Source organism: Euprymna scolopes, chromosome 41 (genome assembly GCF_053919585.1).
Source record: "Euprymna scolopes isolate OS-2025 chromosome 41, ASM5391958v1, whole genome shotgun sequence".
Lineage (NCBI taxonomy): Eukaryota > Metazoa > Mollusca > Cephalopoda > Sepiida > Sepiolidae > Euprymna > Euprymna scolopes.
The window spans coordinates 65,120,813-65,142,762 of record NC_136522.1 but is presented as its reverse complement, the minus strand read 5'-3'; the positions used below and the strand labels follow the sequence as shown (position 1 = coordinate 65,142,762).

The following is a 21,950-nucleotide window of genomic DNA, read 5'->3' as shown; positions in this document are numbered from 1 at the left end:
GGAGTACTGTTGTCACATCTGGGCTGGTGCATCTGCTGCTTGTCTCTCGCTCCTGGACAGGGTTCAAGAAAGAGTCGCCAACTTGATAGGTCCTGAACTGTCATCTAGGCTTCAACCTCTGTCCCATCGACGAGATGTTGCATCCCTCTGCCTGTTCTACAAATACTTAAATGGTGAATGCTCTGACGAACTGCAAACACTTGTACCTCCCCGACGTAACTACCCCCGACAAACCCGACAAGCTACTAAGTCTCATCCCTTTACAGTAGAGATCCCTAGGTGCAAGAAAGCCTTTTACTCCAATAGTTTCTTCCCCAGAACTGCAGGTCTTTGGAACTCCCTTCCGGGATTCTGCTTTCCCAACTGCACTGATATGCAGAAGTTCAAGTGTAATGTTAACAAACATCTTTCTACTCATCTCCCTTCATAATGACCCCGCTAATTAATTCCCTAATAGTAGCCCCCTGCTTCAAAGTGGCACTGTGTCTTGTTTGGGGTGAAAATTGAATAAAAAAAAAAATACGGAAAAATTCCCTGCTAGGTGATTTGGTCATACACTGATCAATCAGCTTGCATCTGTATTTCAGCCCTTTGGTAATAACAGTCAGTCAGAACAGAGGACCTGCCTGCTCTAATCAGGAACCCACCACAGTGCACCGGTTTATTCTGGTCTTATCTTTGCAAAACTAGCTCTGTCAGGATTTTTTGGGAATTTTTGACACCCTTAACACAAAACTGCAAATAAAATATACAAAACTTGTAATTTCTTTTTTTAAAGTGGGTTGTTTAATTTCTTTATGGAATATACTTCTAAAATAAACTATTAAAATTAAAAAAAAAATAGAAATATTTTTTTTATTAAAAAAAAAAAAAAAAAATGTTTACAAAGTGCATCCGTGTGCTCATGCAGCCATTTTTTCTATGTAATGAAATGAATTGAATTTTATAAGTTAAATTTTTTTCAATTTTTTCACTTTAAAAATCTATCCAAATTTTTCTATTGGTTCAATTTTTAAGATATTTTCAGGTTTAATGTGAAATTTAATGTTCTTTCCAATAAACCAAATATTCTAGACAAACGTTTTTTTTTTGTTTTTTTTTTAAATTCACCCCCCCCCCCATTTTGAAATGTCTATTAAAATGAAAACAATTTTCTCACCTAAGGTTTATACACCACAAATTGAAGCTAAAAGATCAATAAAGTAATCTAATTTGAAACAAAAACAGTTTTGTGCAATTTTACCTGTAGTCAAAAGTTTAAAACCTTTTTAAAAAAAAAAAAAAAAAAAAAAAAAAAAACATGTTGATTTTTTTTGTTTTAAGTGGAAGCTCATATTTTTAAAATATTGTCCAGTAAAAATTGGACACCTACATCAATTTTTTCTATTTCAGTCAATGTTGTTGTTTTTTAGATTTTTGAAAAAAAAAATTCATTGCATAATGAAGAAATATATTTTAAATCAAAACCTCATGTAATTCTTTAAGAAAATCAAAAAAAAAAAAAAAAAAATGGAAAAATTGTTGGGTAGTTTGTTTTTAAATGGCAACTTATTCAACTGATGAGTGAAATGTGATCATTTTCCAATTATTGTGATCCATATTGACTAACTTTATTATTGACAGCAAACACATGTCAGAAATTCAAGGAGAAGACAACCAAAAATAATGCAACTATTTTTTCATGCACCATTATGGTGGTTTTGAGCTTTCGTATTTTTCAAAGGTAAACAACTCCGGTTTGAACATCGAACATTATAATTTAAAATTGTGGTCTTTTTGAATCCTCGCTTAAAAAATTATTTTATTTAAAAAGTACATGGAATATAAAATATAAATATGGACAAATTCTTAAAAATGAATTATTTTTTATAGGCGAGTGATTTTTTGGAATTTATATATATTTTTATATTCAGAGCAAGTTAAAATTTGTTGAATTTCTTGAAATCTTTTTTTTTAAAGAAAACCGATTTTAAAAAACATATTGCATATTTTTCTATTAAACCTTTTATTATTTTAAAATTTGGTCTTCGCTCCTTTTATTGAAAAAAAAAAATTAGGGTTTAAATTACATTTTTCAAGTAGTTACAAGTTTCGAAAGATAGCGAGTCTAATTATTCAAATTTTTATCACTAATTTTTAATGGCGACATCTGACACTGCTATTGCAGAACATGGTCGAGTTTGTGAAAGGGTAAGATAAAAAAAACAATAACATCAAATGGTTAGCGCATTTAAGGTCAGGAAGCCAGTGTCTTCAGTCAGCCTGATCTGGTAGCACCAGAAAGTAAAATCGTAATGTAATAGAAATGTAGTTCGACATGACAAGAATTATTTAAGAGATCGCTTTTTTTTTTCCTTTTTTTTTACACAGGCATCACCACATTATCAAGGCCAAAAGGCCACTCGAGGATAAGGGTTAAAGAGTGTACAATAGAAATTGGACAATATAGTAATGGAAATTCGATAAATTTGTTAACTTATATGGAACGGCTCATCAAGAACTTGTTTATGTTGGACTTGAAGACAACCATATTGTAGTTAGCCGGAAAGCAGGAAAACGGAAGACAATTCCACAGGCGTGCAGTTCTAAGAAAGAAGCTTTGTTCATGGAATCTACGTTTAGGTTTAGGCACAGATAAAGAGTTCTTGTTTAAAAAAAAAAAAAAAGATGCCAGCTTTATTTGCTAGTTACACTAAGATGTAATAAAAAATAAAGATAATTAAAAAGAACAAGCAAACAAAAGAACACATCGTTTGGAGATAAAAATGAATTGATAGGCTTCTCATCTGTCACTAAAATAGCATAGACTTTTTTTTCTTGTTGCTAACATTGCGATAATGTCATCTACTACCACAGACACTTTTATAAAAAAAATAAATAGATAAAATAGCACAAGGATTCTTTCGAAATTAAAATATCAAATGTCAGAATGTAGAAGATTCTAAACAGATCAGAGCAGTTTCACCAGGAATTACAATGTATTATTATATAATAGTGTGTGTGTAGGGGGAGGGGGGGGGGTCTGGCGTTGCCCAGACGTAGAATCCGCTAAAAAAAAAAAAAATAAATAAATTGTGTTGCCCGGTCGTAAAATCTGCTTCTATTTTTTTTTTTTAACACAGGAATCACCACTTATCAAGGCCCGGAGGCCACTCGAGGATAAAGGTTAATGGGTATACATTAGTCAATGTGATTATAGCATAGTAAACATAAGTAGTGGGAATTCTGTAAATTCGATCACTTCGGGAGATGGTTCATCAGGAACTTGTTTACATTGGACTTGAAGACAATCAGATTGTAGTCAGCTGGAAAGCAGGCAATCGGAAAAGAGTTCCACAGGCGTGCAATTCTAAGAAGCTTTGTTTATGGAATCTACATTTAGGTTTAGGTACAGATAAAGAGTGTGAGAAATTATTGATAGTGGTTTTGGCTAGACGAGTGTTTTTCGTCAAAGTTTGGCGAGGGGGGAACCATAGATTGAAACTCAACTGAGCACTTGCCATGAAAATAATGATAAAGCAGAGACAGGCTCGCAACGTCTCTTCTGTGGGAAAGGGATTGCAAGGAAGAGAAAAATTAAATATGGTATTTTAGTTTAGCCTAAGAAAAAAAAAAAAAAAATTGTGACTTGGGTGTCGTCAGCCAGAATGGAAACCGAAAGCAAAATTTGTAAGTAATAAATGGAGACAGACATAGTAGGGTTTTCCGGTCGTGAAATAATAAATAGAGGAAATGAAGGGGAGGGTTGGTAAATGCACTTTAATTTGAAAAACGAAAGATACGGTTAAAAACACGGTGTAAAACAGACGACAACACGAAAAAAAAAAAAAAAACAAACAAAAAAACGCGATTGTTGGGTAGTTTAAAAAAGGTTAAAAATAAAAGTTATATTTATCGTCTTATGGTAGGATTAAAAAAACAAAAAAACTTACTGATCGTGTTATTAAAAAAAAATTTAAAAAAATTTTTAAATGACGCATGCCGAACACAAATTCACACAAGATAAGACCGTATGAGAGCATATTATCAACCGGACCAAGACGCCATCAACATCTTCACGTCACAGATCTAGTTATTTAAAACTGAAAGTTAGAAACTCGCGTTCGGACAGGTGCAATAAACAAACCAAGATTTTTACCTGACCCCCCCCCCCACTTCCTTCAAACAAAACGACATTTCTACGCAAAATAATTGAGGTCTTTTTTTTTTTCTAATTTTTCGATATTATTTGTCCAAAAGATTGCTCTTTCCAACAATACTAGGTACATGCCATAACGATGCGGCTGACGAACGTTTTTAGTGGACATATGAACACACGCACACAGACGTTTCAGACTTTTAATAGAAAACGGCAGTTGTCTTTGTGTATGTATGTTTGTATGTCCAACTAAATGTCCAAAAATACAAAAACACCCACAAAGTCGGTATATTCTTGTCGGTATTGCCCTGGATGAATAATATCTAAAATTTATAAAAATGCAGTGATCCTAAAACGACTGGAGTAATTTCACCAGGAATTATAATCTTTACTAATGCACTTTTTATCTGTGTATGCGAGTTCGTTCCCTATGGACTCGAAAACGGCTGGGCCAATTTTTTTATGAAATTTCACAGGGTAGTGTTCTTGGATAGGTTTAGTATCAGAATGTCTTCCATAAGTATCAACAATCCAAATAATCCAATGAAAGAAGGAACAGGCTAATAATAGATGTGATGTTGCTAGTCTCAGTCTTTTCTATAAATACTGTTATGGGACGTGTTCCTCACAATTGTCCAATCTGTTTCTTGCTTCCTTTATTCCAGCTTGTCTGACTCACTGGTCAAGTGGTCTTCATCAATTTGCTAATCAGATATTTAATTATAATAAATTATATTTTAATACTTCATGGTTTTCCTATTCCAGTGACTTATTTCCAAGAACTGCCAGCTTGTGAAACTTTCTTCCTGCTGACTGTTTTCCTCCTACCTATTGCCTTGGTCTTTTCAAGACTAAAGCCAATAGGCATCTCCTGTCTTTGTGACAATCATCTTTCATTATTGTTAGCTCTTTTACATTCAAATAGCTTCATGTCTTGTCTGGAGCGATGTCTATTAAAAAAAAAAAAAAAAATTAATAAAATACTAATTCTTTTTAAAAATTTTTTGAGATGAGGATTAAATATTTCTTTTTTAATATTTAGATTGTTCTGACTACTGTTCTCATTTTGGTTTTTATTCTCACAACAATATGATGTAACCTTCGACCATCGTCAGGTGTACATGCACAATACATATTATTGGTAAATGGTTTTTGCTTTTGTAACGAACTATAGTTGTTAGAATTCAAACAGGAAGAGCATCAATTCTTTTCCTTTTTTTTTGTATAAACTAGCAGGCTGCCTGGCATTCCCCGGTCATAAAATATGCTTAATAGGATATTTTGATTAATGCAGATTTCGCGCATTTATTATTATACTAGCGGGGGTATCCAGCATTGCCAGGGTGTTTGCAGGTGTAAAAAAAAAAAAAAAAAAAAAAAAAAAAAAAAAAAAAAAAAGTGGAAGTAGGCAGGTAGGCTCGAACCCATGACGCAAGTGCAGAAAAGAAAGTGAAAGAAAATCTAATGTCTTACCCTTACTCCATGATATGACCGGAAGTGTAAAGCGTTCAAATTTAACGTTGTCAATTAAAAAGATGACTTGCAGAATTGGCGGTGCTTTTAAACCTCCCATGAAGGTCGTTTTTAGTGTGTGTGTGTGTGTGGGGGGGGGCGGGGGGAGGGGAAGCAACCCCCCCCCCCCATAAAAAATGGGGCACTTTGGCAGTATACATATAAATAGTAATTTTCTCAGTATGAAGGGTTTCCCCTACATTGACCAAGTGCCAATTACAGAACAGATATTGCCCAGCAGAAAGGCCAGGCGTTTTCGTTTGATTAGTTTTGTTTTATTTATACGAAAAAGACAAACACTTGAAACGACGGCATGGAGGGAATTTTTTAAAACTATAAAAAAAAAAAAAAAAAAAAGAAAAAAAAAAGAAAAAAAAAAGAAAGAAAAAAAAAGAAAAAAAAAAAGAAAAAAAAAAAGGAAAAAAAATGTTCTTATCGATGAGCCTACTGCGGTTGTGACGTCACGGGCAGTCGAAATAACACCTTTTATGCGATGTTGTTTATGCAAGGTTTGAACGACTTGCAAAAAATGTCAGTAAAAAAATCGCCCCCCCCCTTGTAGAAAACTGGCTCGTTGAAGGTGAAGGAATTAATGTTTTTGGCCAATTTTTTGATATTCGTTGTCCGAAGGGTTGATCTCGTGAAAATCCATCACCTTTGTCAAAAGTTTCAGGCAGACATACAAACATGCATACATTTAAACAGACAGGTGAGATTTATATAATAAACTAGCGATGGGTACCCGGCGTTGCTCGGGTGTTTGGAGGTGTGTGGGAGGGAGGTTAAAAAAAAAATAAAAATAAGTATGAGGATCGAACCCGAACCATTGAGGCAAAGTTGTAAATTAAAGTGTGAAAAAAAAAAAAAAAACGTGCGACGCTAACCATTGCCCCACCGCAAGATGCTAACGGAAACACGTTTGAACTTATTTAATTACTTGGATTTAGCAGATGCCCGTTTTAATGAGTTAGTGAGCTCAAGTTTGACTGCGGGATTTCATTTACTGCTGAACGCTTCCCCCCCCCCCAAGATGTTATAGGAAAAAGACTAACCCACATGCGGCGAGCGACAAATGTTGAATATTTATCTTCCCGAAATCGAGCAAATTAATTAAATAGACAGGCGAGCTTCGTTGTTAACTGTGAGATATTACGATTTATATGTGATATAAAAAGTTTTAAAAAGTTGTGAAGCGAGCGACCGCTTCTCTGAAAAAAGCCTTTTGTAGACACACAGAAAAAGCGAACATACATACATACATTTTCGCTTTTATATTTATAGATTATATTGGAATATATAATAATGATTTAAAAAGTTAAAAATAAAAAATGACTCTTGCACCACCACTGAGAATCGAAACCAAAACGTTTAGCTTATAATTTATTTCGTCCTCTGAGGTTAATGCCTGAGCTATAAAGGCATGTTTGCCGCAAGGCTAAAAATTAAAACATGAACTAATAGCTATTACGTTATGCATGCATATTCGTAATACCGTTGTTCGACCTCCAACTGGCAAATTCCTGTTTTTTAATTTTCACTTTTGCACCGATTTTCCCTGACTAAAACCCAAATATAAAGTTTCGCATGGGTTCGAATACCCAATATTTTATGAATATTATTAAATACAACTTCATTAATTATTGGATGTTTAGAATTTTAACAAAGTTTTTTTCTATGCTGACAGGATTGTTTATTTTCTTCCTTTGGCTTCATGGATTACAATTTAATGAATTTGATTGACCATTTTTTTTTTTTATCTATTAGAAATGCCTTTTTCACAAAAAGTTTCTTTTATAAATCTTTTTGTATATCTATTTTCTAATGTATGCTAACCAGTAATGCATTTTAGGCAGATTTTATGTTTATTTTATCCTTTATATATATATATATATATATATATATATATATATGTGTGTATGTGTGTGTATATATATATATATATATATATATATACATACACACACATACACACCTATTTTTATACTTTGATGAAAAGAGCATATCTTTGAAAATCTATGAATTAAAGATTTTTTATGATTATAATTCCTTGTTTGAATTAGATGGATGAATAAATATTGTAATTTATTCAATTTTATTTTCCATCTGTTTTTCTTAATTCTCATATATGGTGGATTCTCTCATCGAAGATGATGAATGAGGGTTCAATATGCAATCTTCAGCAGCTCCCAAGATCTGTGACACCATATGCGTAATTGCAATCCTGTAGACGTCCGGCACCCTCCTCCGCAGATGGTGAACTTTCATATGCTCGTAGGTCAAAGATGCTTTCTCGAATGAACAGATAACCCTGCTTTGCTGCGTGCTCTGAAACCACAATGGCATACGTATTCATTTTTAGGTGGGTGTTTCTTGTGTTTTGCCTTCATATTTGCACGAAGGGTGTCCCTATGACAAAGGCGGTTATGTTCAAATTCTTTGGTCCCCAGGAAACACGTCTTCCTCCATTTTCTGCGACCCTCTGCTGCACTCTCCCAGAAACTCAGAGAAATTCCACAACGTTTCAGAATATATATATATATATATAAGAATTGGAATCGGAAAAATGGATGCCTATTTTTCGATGCGAAAACGATTCTTTTAATTGTTATTTTTTAAAATTTTGTTTAAAGTAAAATCTTCCATTGCTGGTAATAATGAAAAATATTAAATATTTATTGATTTTAAATTACCAGTAAAGCTAACATCGATAGATCATCCTCCACAAGTGTGTTTTAAATACAATTATTTAGGAAATTATCTGCAGGTGTTTTTACGAAAATTAGGGAAAATAACAATCTTATAGTTAAATAATTACAGATTTATAAAGAATTGGAATTGTATCGGAATCAGAAAAAATATTGGAATCGTCTCATCACTAATATATATATATATATATATATATATATATGTATATATATATATGTATATATATATATATATATATATGTATATATATATATATGTGTGTGTGTGTGTGTGTGTGTGTGTGTTATCTTCTCAAATTTGCAAAGTCATACCCAAATAGCAATATATCTGACATTGATATGAGAGACATTTCAAATCAGCCCGAACAGATTGCAAATTGCATTGTTATGATGGCTGAACTTATGCATTCATGATCTGAAAGTTTCATCTCTCTTGCTGTTGGCTTTATTCAGCTGCTACTCGAACCTTGAACTTTCAGTTACCACTGCGTAAAATATAGAACTCATTACCCAACTAAAATCTTCCGAACAATTAATCTTTCTAATATGTCCGACAGATCTTAATGGGTGATCGGACATTATTTTGAGAAACATTTTTTTTTTGTTTTGGATGCAAAATTAAATCATTAAAAAGAAAATTTGCATTAATTAAAATTCAATTAATGGGAGATAGAAAATTAAAGACCAACAAGTCGAGTGGTCAATAAGTGTACTTAATTGAGGGAAATAACAGCCAAACTAATCCCAACCTAACTTTTCTAAACTCGAAAAATTAAAAGTAATTTGGACGGAATATAAATTGCAAAATGTCACGACTGGAAATGATTAATTATAATTAGTTATATTAATTAGATAAAATTGGTACGTATTCTTACATTGCATACATGCTAGTTTCCTTCAATCTTGACAGACTATGGATACTCATTGTAAGGGTGTTTGTGCTTGGAATTTTTGTGGCAAGAGTTGCACAATCTCTAACCAAACCTCCTCTGAGTTCACGTTGTTGCATACCAGTTGCAAATGGAGGTTCAGAAAGGCCGGTTTAAATGCGGAGACCACATACAGCGCCCAGAATTTCCAAATGGTCACCTATCTGGTACTAGCTAGGCTCAACGATGCTTAACTTCAGTAATCTGACAAGATCCGGTGTGTCAACGTGATTATGCTGTACATTGCATACATATATTTGAAATTGGTATATTTAGGCAGCATTTTTTCATTCAAGCAAAAATTGTATACAATTAAGGTACTTTGGTTTCTTATTCTTTTTTTTGTATTTTTTCGATTTTTCGCATAGTCTTCTTGTAAAATGATGTTTTTGACTCCTAATCGGGTATGAGACGAATGGATTCGCCAATCATTTTTATAACCAATGGCTGGGCTAAACAACCAATGAAAACGTTTCAAAATTATAAAAATTGTCGAATTTTGGATTCAATCAGTTCGCCGTTTACTACGTCACGGACCGCATTTAATTCTTGGCCGCCATCTTGGTTACTGATCTGAACTACGCTGCCATCTTTGTTCAACACAATATCTCAAAACTTAACACTTTTTTATATCGAATCAAATATATTAAAAGTTCCAAAAGAATCATGAACACTTGATTCAACCGCAAATCATTTTCAGGTGGAATTGATCAGGTTGGTAAGGTGGAGCAAAAATGAGAAGGTAGAAAAGTAAAATCTTCAATAAATTGTAGGCAGTGATGACAGGTTAAAAAATAAACAGATACTTCACTATTAATAGCGTTGCATTTGAGACCAGTACCAACATATTAAGATGCCTCGTCTAGCACGGAATTTCCGTGCTTTGCTAATACTGGCTCATTTTTATAACATGAATAGGTTAGCCAAATTAATTAAGTTAATAAATAAGTTAATAAACACACACACACATATATATATATATATATATATATCCATCCAGACAGGGAGATTGCTGAAAGAAATAAATGGTTAGATGAATAAAATCTTGGAATTTGAAATATAGTTGTTTTTCCATTTATTTTAATTTATATATCCAGGCAAGTTGGTTGTTTCGTCGCAATCCTGTCTCACAGGACCAATTAATGTAATTAGGTCGTCTCCAATCTGTGGACGGTTTGACCAAACGTAGATTCCATGAACAAAGCTTCTTTCTTAGAACTGCTCGCCTGTAGAACTCTGTTCCGTCTGCCTGCTTCCCACCTGACTACAACCTGGATGTCTTCAAGTCCAACATAAACAAATTCTTAATGAACCGCCCCCTTAAGTAAACACTTCAATAAATCTCTAACGTACTGTACTTGCAATAACCCTTATCCCCGAGTGGCTTCCGGGCCTTGATAAGTGGTGACCACCGTGTAAAAAAAAAAAAAAAAAAAAAAAAAAAAAAGTAAAAAGAAATGAATAAAATCTTCGAATTTGGAAAATAGCTGTTTTGTCATCTATTTGTATATGCTCTGTAGTTAAATTCCTCATACATCGAGCTTCATAAATAAAAGGATTGGTATAAATAAATGGTGAAATATAATTGTAAAAGCATATTTTTCCCATAAACATATATTAAACGAAAGATGAGGAATAAAACTTATATATAACTATATTATATCATCAGAACAATAAGGGAAAGATAAGGCGAAAATAAAGAAAAAAAACAAACTTTTTAGACCTTGGCACTTCAAAGCTAAATGCTTCTCATCAGAATAGGAGAATGGCCAGAATTAATCAAAATGTAAATATAGAGAAGAAAAAACTGTCTTAATGACATTTAGAAATGAAAGGAGAATGAAGGAATAGGATAAAATGGTAAAAAGTAATTTAAAGTCGGCACACCATATAAGGGTAAATTGCAGGGCTCTACATTGCGAGTGAAACAGTCGCATTTGTGAGTGATTTTTTAAAGTGGCGACTAGAAATAAAGAAACGCTTATATTTTGGCGACTGTATTTCTTTCACTTCCAAAGCTTAGTACCGAGTGAAAAATATCTTTTCAACTTTTTTTTAATAAAATGAATAATGTTAAATTATTTAAACAAGAAAAGTTTAAAACAATATTGTTCTACTGTTGTAGACATGGTCAACGAAAAAAATATATAGACAATACAAGATATGAGTTTGTAACATTACATTTTATAACATTACATTTTCTAACATGTTATGTTTCAGAATTTTTGAGATGACGATTCGCATTATTTGGATTATTCAGATTACTGTTCTCATCTTGAGTGAGATTCACATAACATTTCAGTTGATGTAACCTCTGAACTTCAAATGTTTCTTGTTGTCGAACTCGGAGTGAGGGTGGGGGGGTCCTGCCAAACTCGGGGGAGGGTTGGGGGGGCGGTAATCTTTCTGCCAAACTCGGGGGTGGGAAATCTTTCTGCCAAACTCGGAGGTGGGAAATCTTTCTGCAAACTCGGGAGTAGGGGAGGGGGGAATCTTTCTGCCAAACTCGGGGGTGGGGGTGGTGGGGTGGGGATCTTTCTGCCAAACTCGGGGGTGAGGGGGGAAAATCTTTCTGCCAAACTCGGGGGTGAGGGGGGAAAATCTTTCTGCCAAACTCGGGGGTGAGGGGGGAAAATCTTTCTGCCAAACTCGGGGGTGAGGGGGGAAAATCTTTCTGCCAAACTCGGGGGTGAGGGGGGAAAATCTTTCTGCCAAACTCGGGGGTGAGGGGGGAAAATCTTTCTGCCAAACTCGGGGGTGAGGGGGGAAAATCTTTCTGCCAAACTCGGGGGTGAGGGGGGAAAATCTTTCTGCCAAACTCGGGGGTGAGGGGGGAAAATCTTTCTGCCAAACTCGGGGGGGGGGATCTTTCTGCCAAACTCGGGGGTGGGGGGGGAAATCTTTCTGCCAAACTCGGGGGTGAGGGGGGGGAATCTTTCTGCCAAACTCGGGGGTGGGGAATCTTTCTGCCAAACTCCGGGGGGGGGGGGGGGAATCTTTCTGCCGAACGCGGAGGTGGCGGGAAAATCTTTCTGCCAAACTCAGGGGTGTTGGGGAAATCCCCAGGCATAGCATGCTCTCATTCAGTATCAGCCGTGACTAGGTAGAAGTCTTAGGTAAGTCGAAATGTATTTATGAGTATCGCCCACACTAAGGATTGAACCTTCCACCTTTGAAGCTGTAACCTTTACAACTAAATTCACATAAAAATTTAGCTCAAGGGGAAGGTGAGGTAATAAATACAAGTACATCCGGGTTTTTCTTCCTTACAACAATATAATTGGTTGGTTAAGCCATAAACATCAATTGATAGAGGTATCTTTCGATCAATGTAACCTTCGACCTTCTTCAAGTGTATTTTGTAAAAATGAGGAAACTGCATGAAATTTCGAATAGAATCCTTAATTTAATCAACCAATTACTTAAGACTTCTGGCCAGTCATGGCCGACAGAACAAGTGCATACTATCCCCGTGGATTAAATAAAGGGTTCCGTTCAAAATTCTGTGTAGATTTCAGAGTTCGACAGAAAGTCTCATGAGTTTGAAACGATATATCTGAAGTAGGTCGGAGGTTACATCGGCCAAAACATTGTGTGAATAACATTCAAGATGAGAACAGTTGTCCGAATAATCCAAATAATACGAACGTACAAGTAATATTGGATTAATCGAGTTCACATTTTTCATCTCGACTTAGTCATGGAGGGAGGCGAGAAACGTTACTCTGAAAGTTATTTAAGTTTCATCCCTTGTACAAGTGTGTTCTTACCAAACATATTTATTGCTTTGTGAGTGATAACATGCAAATACAGGGTGGAACAATAAAATTGTTGCCCTGAAAAAGACAACATGATTCCATTTCCATTTCATGAAAACCGGTTTTCTTTTTTGTTGCAGACCATCTACTAGTTGGTCAGTTGTATACAGATTCCAAGAGCAAACTTTTATCATGTCTGAAAGTGATACACAATGTTCAACAAGCGAGATCGAAAATGCGCCACTGTACAATTCATGCTCTCTATAGATCCAAGTTATGATAGCAGGACCATTGCCAGCGCCCTCAAAATGCAAATCCGAACGGTTCAACACTTGAGGGCACGGCTCAAAGTTTCTGGCCACGGTTATGGTCTTGGGTGGGGTTTCAAGTGAGGGACATATCATGCCACCTCACATTTTTGAAGTCGGCTTGAAAGTCAACACCAAAGTGTACCTGGATGTGCTGAAGACTGTGGTGATCCCCTTATGCAATCAGGTGGCCGCTGGCAAACCCTGGGTGTGGCAGCAGGACTCGGCGCCGGCCCACAAAGAAACCCAGGTTTTCCTTCAGAAGGAGTACTATAACTTTGTACCCTTCTCTCAATGCTCCCCCCCTCCTCATCCGCCCTGAACCTGCTGTACTACTTTGTTTGGTCATACATCGAGAACATCACCAACATAACCTCCCACAACACCAAATCCAGCCTGATCGCCACCATTTGCTGAGTATTCCCGAAGCTTCTGCTGGCGCTTGTGGAAAAGGCATGCTCCTAGTTCGAGGTAGTGATTGATGCTGGAGACGGCTACACTGAATAGATGTCAGCTCTACTACAAAATCAAGTTGCTTGAATTGATATTTTCAATAAAAGTTTTAAAATAAAGCTGTAGTGTTGTTTTCTTTAAAAGAGACAATTTTATCATTCCACCCTGTTTAGAAAAGCATAATTACGTTAATCCGTAGAAAAGGATCAATTAGGTGTTAAGGACCCCAGAAAATAAGCAATATAAAAATGACATTGGGGTCTACACTGGTTTCTTTCGGTTGACCTGCGATGTAGTTTCATCACGAGATTCAATTTTTAATATAAGGAAAAATTTATTTTAAAGAAAAAAAATTTTAAAAAAAGATGGGGGATACTATATATTCATCATTGGGTGCCTTTTTTATTTATTTTTTGCTTATTTTCTGGGGGGGGGGGTTAAAACATAATGTATCCTTTGTTTTTTTTTTTGTTTTTTTTTTGCAAGGATGAAAATTCTTTTAAACAAAATCAAATGAAAAAAAAGAATGTCCTGTCAATGACACCTACCGGTCATGTTCTTCACGAAAAGGACCATATTTTCAAACGTTTTCTTGGAACTGTTGAAGCGTACAACGGACCTCGACTGATGGAAGAATATAATATTTGGAACAGAAACGACTCCAAAACGAGCATTAAGGCTAAAAAAGAAAAGAAAGAATTTGTTATTGAAAAAAAATTACATATGTGGATAGTTCGATTGTTTATTTTTATAACATATGGACACTTTTTGGGTTATTTAATGCCGAACCTGGTGGTAATTTAAAAAAAAAAAAAAAAAAGATTTATGTTTAACAAATACATTTTGTTTTGTTTAGAAAAGATGGTTTTTCTTTAGAATTCAACCTAATTAAAAGCCAAAAGTACAGGAAAATCTTTGATAAATGTACTCGTCATGGAATAAAAACGTCATATTCCAAAAATCATGCAAATTGATCTAGCAGTTTTATTGTTAGCTAAGAAAATCAAGTTTTAAGTTGTAGTATTGGCTTAAGTGGGAGGAGTTTAAAATCTACCCTTAAAAGAAATGGTTTGTTTTTAAAGATTCTCAAATGACCTTAAATTTTGGATCAGGGGTGTGTGTATCTATATATCTATAAAAGTGAAAGTGTCTGTCTGTCTGTGTACATAATAACACGATAACTCTGTCAATTTTCAGTCTACAGACTCGAAATTTGATATACAGGGTATGGAGATTTAGGAAAATCTTTGTAATCCGTTTTCGGACAGAAATTTGGCTGTTAACGGGCCAAAGTTCAACGATTTGACCTTTGAGAACTATACCAAACTCCTTTGGGTATAAACAATTGAAATTTTAAATTTAGGTTCCTTGAACATGGATCTAACTTAATAACTTGATTTAAGCCCAAAACAAAAAATGTTAAGGGGTCATAATACGGGTCAAAGTTTAAAAAAATTTGACCTCTGCAGTCTCTACCAAATTACTCAGACAATTTCTGGTCTAAACATTTGAAATTTTACATAAAGGGTATTCAGAGATGGGACAAGCTTTTAATCGGTTTGGGTCACAAATTTGAGCTACCAATGTATGCATGTCTGCCTAAAACTTTTGACAGAGGCAACGGATTTTCACAAGATCAGTATGGCTTTGAAGCTCAACCCTTCAGACAATAAATACCGAAAAATTTGCTAAAAACATTAATTTCTTCACCCTCAACTGAGCATTTTTCTACAGGGAGGGGTCGCTTTTTTCACCAATATTTTCGAAAGTCATTCCGTCTTTACGATTGTCTAGCCTTAACTTAATTAAAACCTACATCACTTCCGGTTTGGCGGTGGTCGTAACAGCAAAAATGCCACGTTTTTTCCCTTCTTTTCCGCCTTCGCAATACGGGTTCGAGCCTGCCTTCCTACTACCACTTTTTTCTTTTTTTGCTCAACACACACCTCCAAACACCCAGGCAATGCCGGGCACCCATGCTAGTATATCTATAAAAGTGAAATTGTGTGTGTGTATGCGTGCGTGCATGTACATTTCCCTGCCAAACTACTCTGTCAATTTTCAGTCTACAGACTCGAGATTTGACATAAGAGATATTGAGATTTGGGAAAATTTTTAAAATCCGTTTTCGGCTAGAAATTTGGTTGTGAAAGGGTCAAAGTTCAACGATTTGACCTTTGAAAACTCTACCAAACTCTTTGTCTAATTTTGGATCTAAACACTTGAAAATTTAGATGTAGGTTATTTTGACATGGATCAAATTTTTTAATTTGATTTGAGCTGAAAATAAGTGTTAAGGGATCAAAATTGGGGTTAAAGGTAAAAAAAAAAAAAAAAATTGACCTCTGCGGTTTCTATCAAATTATTCATCCAATTTTTGGTCTAAACATTCGAAATTTTACATAAAGTGTATTCAGACAGAGAACAAGCTTTTTAATCGGTTTTTGACCTAAAGTTTGGTTGCCAAAGGATTCAAAGTTAAAAAGATTTGACCTTTGCCTTCTCTAGCAAACTATTCAGCCAATTTTGGGTCTAAACATTTGAATTTTACATAAAAAGTATACAAACTTGCAGCAAGCTTTTAAATCAGTTTTTGGACGAAAATTTGGCTGCCAAGAGGTCAAGGTTGAAAGAGTTGACCTTTGCAGACTCTACCAAACTCCTCTACCAATTTTGGGTCTAAACATTGCTAATTTTAGATGTAGGTCACCTGGACATGAGTCAAACGTCTTAATATATATATATATATATATATATATATATATATATACACACATAAAGTTATGAACAGTAAAGCCAGCCTATTTTGTTCAATGGAGTTTTTTTGATTTAGTTTGTTCGATTCTCTCAACACAACCATTTGGTAGTCCGGTCAAAGTGGTAAGTAAAATTGCTAGAATTTTCTTTCTACATATTTCCAAAAACCATCGACACAAAGTTATCCTGGAAAATCCGTTCTGGCAAAGATTTACTTTCACCATGACTAATGTTTTTACAGAATTTTTTAAAAATCCAAGGTGTAGTTATTGAGAAAAGTGAACAAATGAACAAGAGTGAATTACTAGGTTCAATCCCTCCTTTGTCGTTGAACCAATTATAATAAGACCAATAATTTAGTGTATTCTGAACTGCAAAAAATCCTGGCGCAACCCCATCGCCATTCCCCAGCAGGCGTGTCTCAGGCGATTAGCAATAAACTAACTCCTAAGAGAGAGGATAAAGCTTGGGAGGTCGGACCTCCTAAGGTTTGAACAGAAACATACTTCAGCCAGACAGCAACAAAACTACTGCCAAATGGATTGTCAATGACATCAACATCTATTAAAGCTGTACCAGTGGCCATTAACAAAGAACAATTCAACAGACTGCCCTCTGCCCCACTTTAGCTTAACAGAAAAAGTGAAAAAGATAAAGAAACACAAGAAACGATAGAGTGGGAGGAGATATAAGAAAGAAATGGAGGATGTTAGTAAGAAAGGGAGACAATTAGAAATTTATTTTAAGGAATGATGAAATAAAAAAATAAAACGAAAAGTATAAATAAATAAAAAAGTGAATACAAATATTTAAAAATAATAACCAAATAAAAAGTGGATGTAGAAATTTAGAAAAAATAAACAAAGTAAATAAAAAAAGCAAGATATTTATTAAAAAAAAAATGAAAATGGAATGAAAACAAAACGAACAAAAAAAAATGAATGAAAAAAAAAATACAGAATGAAGAGAAAAACAGAATGAATAAGAGAATGAAAAAAACGAGAATGAAAAAAAATACAGAATGAAAAAAAACAGTGAAGAAAAAAAGAGAATGAAAAAGCAGAGAATTAAAAAAAAAACAGAATGAAAAAAAACAATGAAAAAAAAAAGAATGAAAAAAAAAAACAGAATGAAAAAAAAAACAGAATGAAAAAAAAAACAGAATGAAAAAAAAAAACAGAATGAAAAAAAAACAGAATGAAAAAAAAACAGAATGAAAAAAAAACAGAATGAAAAAAAAAACAGAATGAAAAAAAAACAGAATGAAAAAAAACAGAATGAAAAAAAAACAGAATGAAAAAATGAAAAAAACAGAATGAAAAAAACAGAATGAAAAAAACAGAATGAAAAAAAAACAGAATGGAAAAAAAACAGAATGGAAAAAAAACAGAATGGAAAAAAACAATGAAAAAAACAATGAAAAAAAAAATGAAAAACACAATGAAAAAAACAGAATGAAACAGAATGAAAAAAACAGAATGAAAAAAAACAGAATGAAAAAAAACAGAATGAAAAAAAACAGAATGAAAAAAAACAGAATGAAAAAAACAGAATGAAAAAAACAGAATGAAAAAAACAGAATGAAAAAAACAGAATGAAAAAAACAGAATGAAAAAAACAGAATGAAAAAAGAAGAAAAGAAACTGCTTCCTAACCCAAAATGACAGAAAGGGTGGAAATGGGGAAGGGGTCATGTTTATCCTGAGGTAGGGACTAACTACACCCACACCCTCCTTAACAGTAGAAATAAATCAACAAACAAACAAACAAACAAAAATATGACGAACAGTGTGTTCTAACTCGTCTGGTAAAAAAAAAAAGTCTATTTATATCTTTTGTATTTGCAATCATTTCATGATGGCAAGGATGCTGTGTGATTGCTGTCACAACCAACATGATTGATAAACAAGAAAGAAGATGCGGAAATATTCTCATCTCTTCAAGGAAAGATATTTTCAGAATCAGATGGAAGGAGGGGGAGGAGATTGCATAAATACTAGCTAACATACCCATTTAGAATAAGGTCAGCAGATTTAGATTCTAACTCTAATCCTATTCATGGTACATTAGTCTGTTTGATATCCAATAATTGTTCCCTTCGAGTTGTTTAATTCTCCCCCACTGCAAAAACTTAGACATCAGGGTCGGAAAGCGGGATTGAGAAGTCAGTGCCCCCCCCCCAGGAGGTGCATTCTGACCTGCAAAAAGTGTCTAGACAGCCTCCCCCCCGCCGGCATTCCCCAGTGAGGGCGCCTCAGGCGATTAGCCATAAACTAACCCTGTCTGAAAGAGAGACGGCAAAGCCTGAGAGGATGGACCTCCTAGAACTGCACAGAACTAAACTCCCACCGCGAAATCAAACAGGGACCAGATCATTACTGGAATGGTCAAATCTTTGTTGATTTTGGGGGCCCAGGATAAAAATCCCGGACAGAGTTTAATTGTTCCTTTCAAATCGTCTTGTTTATCTGCTTAGCACCAACCAGAACTAAACACGCTGACGTCAGCAGGTAACTGAGCCTTGGTAACCAGGCCTTATTAAGAAAGGTCATGACCAGACTGAGCATTCTTACATGTCAGTTTCCCATGCCATTCAAAACTTGTGACACACTTCAACTCTGTAAGACTTCTCTGCATCCAGAAAGGAATAAAGGTTTAAGGTACAAGCGCATATTGGTTCGGCAAACAATTTCCGGTTTTGAAAGTGGCTCGCACTAAACTGTGTAAGCTCTGACCCCCAGACGAAAATGCAAGTCAACGCATAACAATATCTGAAAACTGATTATTTTCAATTAAATATGTTTATTTACAGAAACTTCTTTTAACAAAAAAAAAAAAAGAAAAAAGAAATATAATAAATTAAAATAAAGTAGGGAAATAATTAATACTGAAAAGTAATTTTTTTTTAATGAATATATTTTGGTACTTCTTTATTATAATAACAGAAAAAATATTTAATTTCAAGTAAAACAAATGGTATCTACGTAATTGTCATGTCGCAAATAGTAATATGTCCAAAAATTATGAAAAACGATAAGGTAGAAAATTGATTATTCATATAAAACAGTCCCTATAAGGTTAAAAACAGTTTGATAAAGTTACATGCTAGGTCGGACATATTGGGTCACGTGACGTAAGCGAAAGAGGAAGTAACTCAGTTGAAACAAATTATAACAAACAGAATTTATTCGGAAAACAAAAACAAACATTTATGAATCATGTACAATGTGAATTATGTAAAACTAAGTCTGGGTGCCCGGCGTTTCCTGGGTGTTTGGAGGTGTGTGTTGAGCAAAAAAAAAAAAAAATGGTAGTAGGCAGACAGTCTTGAACCCTTACCACGAAGGAGGAAAAGAATGTGGAAAAAAAAAAACAAAAAAAAACGTAACGTCTTTGCTGTTGCGTCCATCGCCAAACAGGAAGTGGCCAAGGTTTAAATTAAGTCAATCGAAAAGAGGGGATGACTTTCGAAAATATCGGCGAAAAAAACGATCCCTCCCTGTAGAAAAGTGCCCAGTTGAAGGTGAAGGAATTAATGTTTTTAGCCAATTTTTCGATATTTGTCGTCCGAAGGATCGGGCTTCAAAACGATACCGATCTCATAAAAATCGGTCACCTCTGTCAAAAGTTTTAGGCAGACATACAAACATATATACATTTAAACAGACAGGTCAGATTTATATTATAGAAAAAACATGTATACATAATTTGTGAATTTTTTTAAAAATAACTTGTTTTTTAACCGTTTTCAAAACTTTTCGAAATTGGCATAAGATTTCCGAGAAATTGAAAACTTAATTACCTCCCCTGTTAACTCCAATTCAAATCGGTAAATTTTGAAACTAATGTTTACAAATGTCTTTTTTCATGAATAATTAATTTTCTACCTTATCGTCTATCGTAATTTTTGGATATATTATTATTTGCGACATGACAATTATGAAGGTATCATTTGTTTTCTTTGAAATTAAATAATTTTTTCATTATTATAATACAGAAGCACCAATATTTTTAACGTGAATTAAATAAATGGAAAAGAAAATGAATGAATGTTAAGATAGTTTAAAAAAAATGAATTTTTCACAAATTTCATAAATTAAATAAACGTAATAACAGCATATGTGATAACAGCATATTCTTTTCATTGTTTTGATTCTCAAGTATATATCCGACACAGACGCAGTTAATCAACCGAGAACCACATCAGTCTATATAAAAGCATATGATATTAACGGATATATACTCAAGAGTCAAAACAATGAAAAGAATATGCTGTTGTCACAGCCCTACTAATAAATTAAACTTCATAATAAATACGGATCAAGTAGATGATATTGCTGGAAAAATTCTTCTTGTCTTTAGTATAAGGGTGTGCAACCAGCACTCCTTCGCTCGACAACAAATGGCAACCTTATCGCTGTGCGTCATGAATTTTTTTGTTTCATCTTCTCTTCTGGCCGTGTTGTCATCTCTCTCATTGGTGGCTCACAAGAATCTCTACTATTATATAAAAGAAACTGTGTCTGTGTGAGTGAGTGAGTTCCCTATGGACTTGAAAACAGCTGGGCCGATTTTTATGAAATTCCATACGAAGGTATTTTATGTGTCTGACAGTGTTCTAAGGTAGGTTTTGTATTGGAATATCTTGGATAAGTATCAATAATCAAGATAATCCAATGAAAGAGGAAACAGCTGATCTTGACTAAAGTTAACACCTTACACAGCCTAACATCACAAATGCATTTGAGAAGTTTTATTACCACACAAGCCGAAAGGCCTGGCATATAAAATCAACAGTAGGTTCTTTGATATGACAGAGGTGCATTCAAAATAAATGTTTCTGTTTAGAGCACAATTGAAGCATGGTACTTGTCTTTTACACTTTAAACTTTAAGTGAAGCCATTATATATATATAAAAAAATTATAAATTTAACAGTAGGTTCTCTACAGTGCAATGTAAAATAAGTCACTGCGAGAGGGATGTGAAACTTCCTCCCGGTGCACTATGATGGGTCCCCAACTAGAGCAGGCAATCAATTTGATTGAAGAATGGATGATTTCACAGGACAGGTTCACTGATTTCGATGACAATAAAAATATGGAAGTGTGAATTCAATCCTGGACAACGTCGGGTCTCCCTGCTAGTAAAAAACAGAACACAACACTTAAGACTCCAACACTTTATGTACATATTGGTTATGAGCTGGGTGTGTGTGCTACCCTCCAAGTGCAAAAGTTTACATTTTTTTTTTTTTTAATTATTTCTTTTTTTTTTTTTACCCCAAACCAGGCACAATGCCACTTTGATGTAAGGGGCTTCTAACTTGAACCAAATTTACAGGGATATTATGTAGGAAATTGAGCAACGAGACGTCTGTTCACGTTACAC

The 21,950-nt window shown here is 34.4% G+C and overlaps 1 protein-coding gene across 1 annotated transcript in view; it reads right to left on the bottom strand.

Moving 5' to 3' along the window:
- The window catches only part of LOC145266559 (thioredoxin domain-containing protein 15-like), a 68,598-nt gene that overhangs the window by 18,619 nt on the left and 28,029 nt on the right, over window positions 1–21,950 (bottom strand). Inside the window, exon 3 of the mRNA XM_080122372.1 lies at window positions 14,352–14,482. Within this exon, the coding sequence (XP_079978498.1) occupies window positions 14,352–14,482 (131 nt within the window). The remainder of the gene's footprint in view (window positions 1–14,351; window positions 14,483–21,950) is intronic.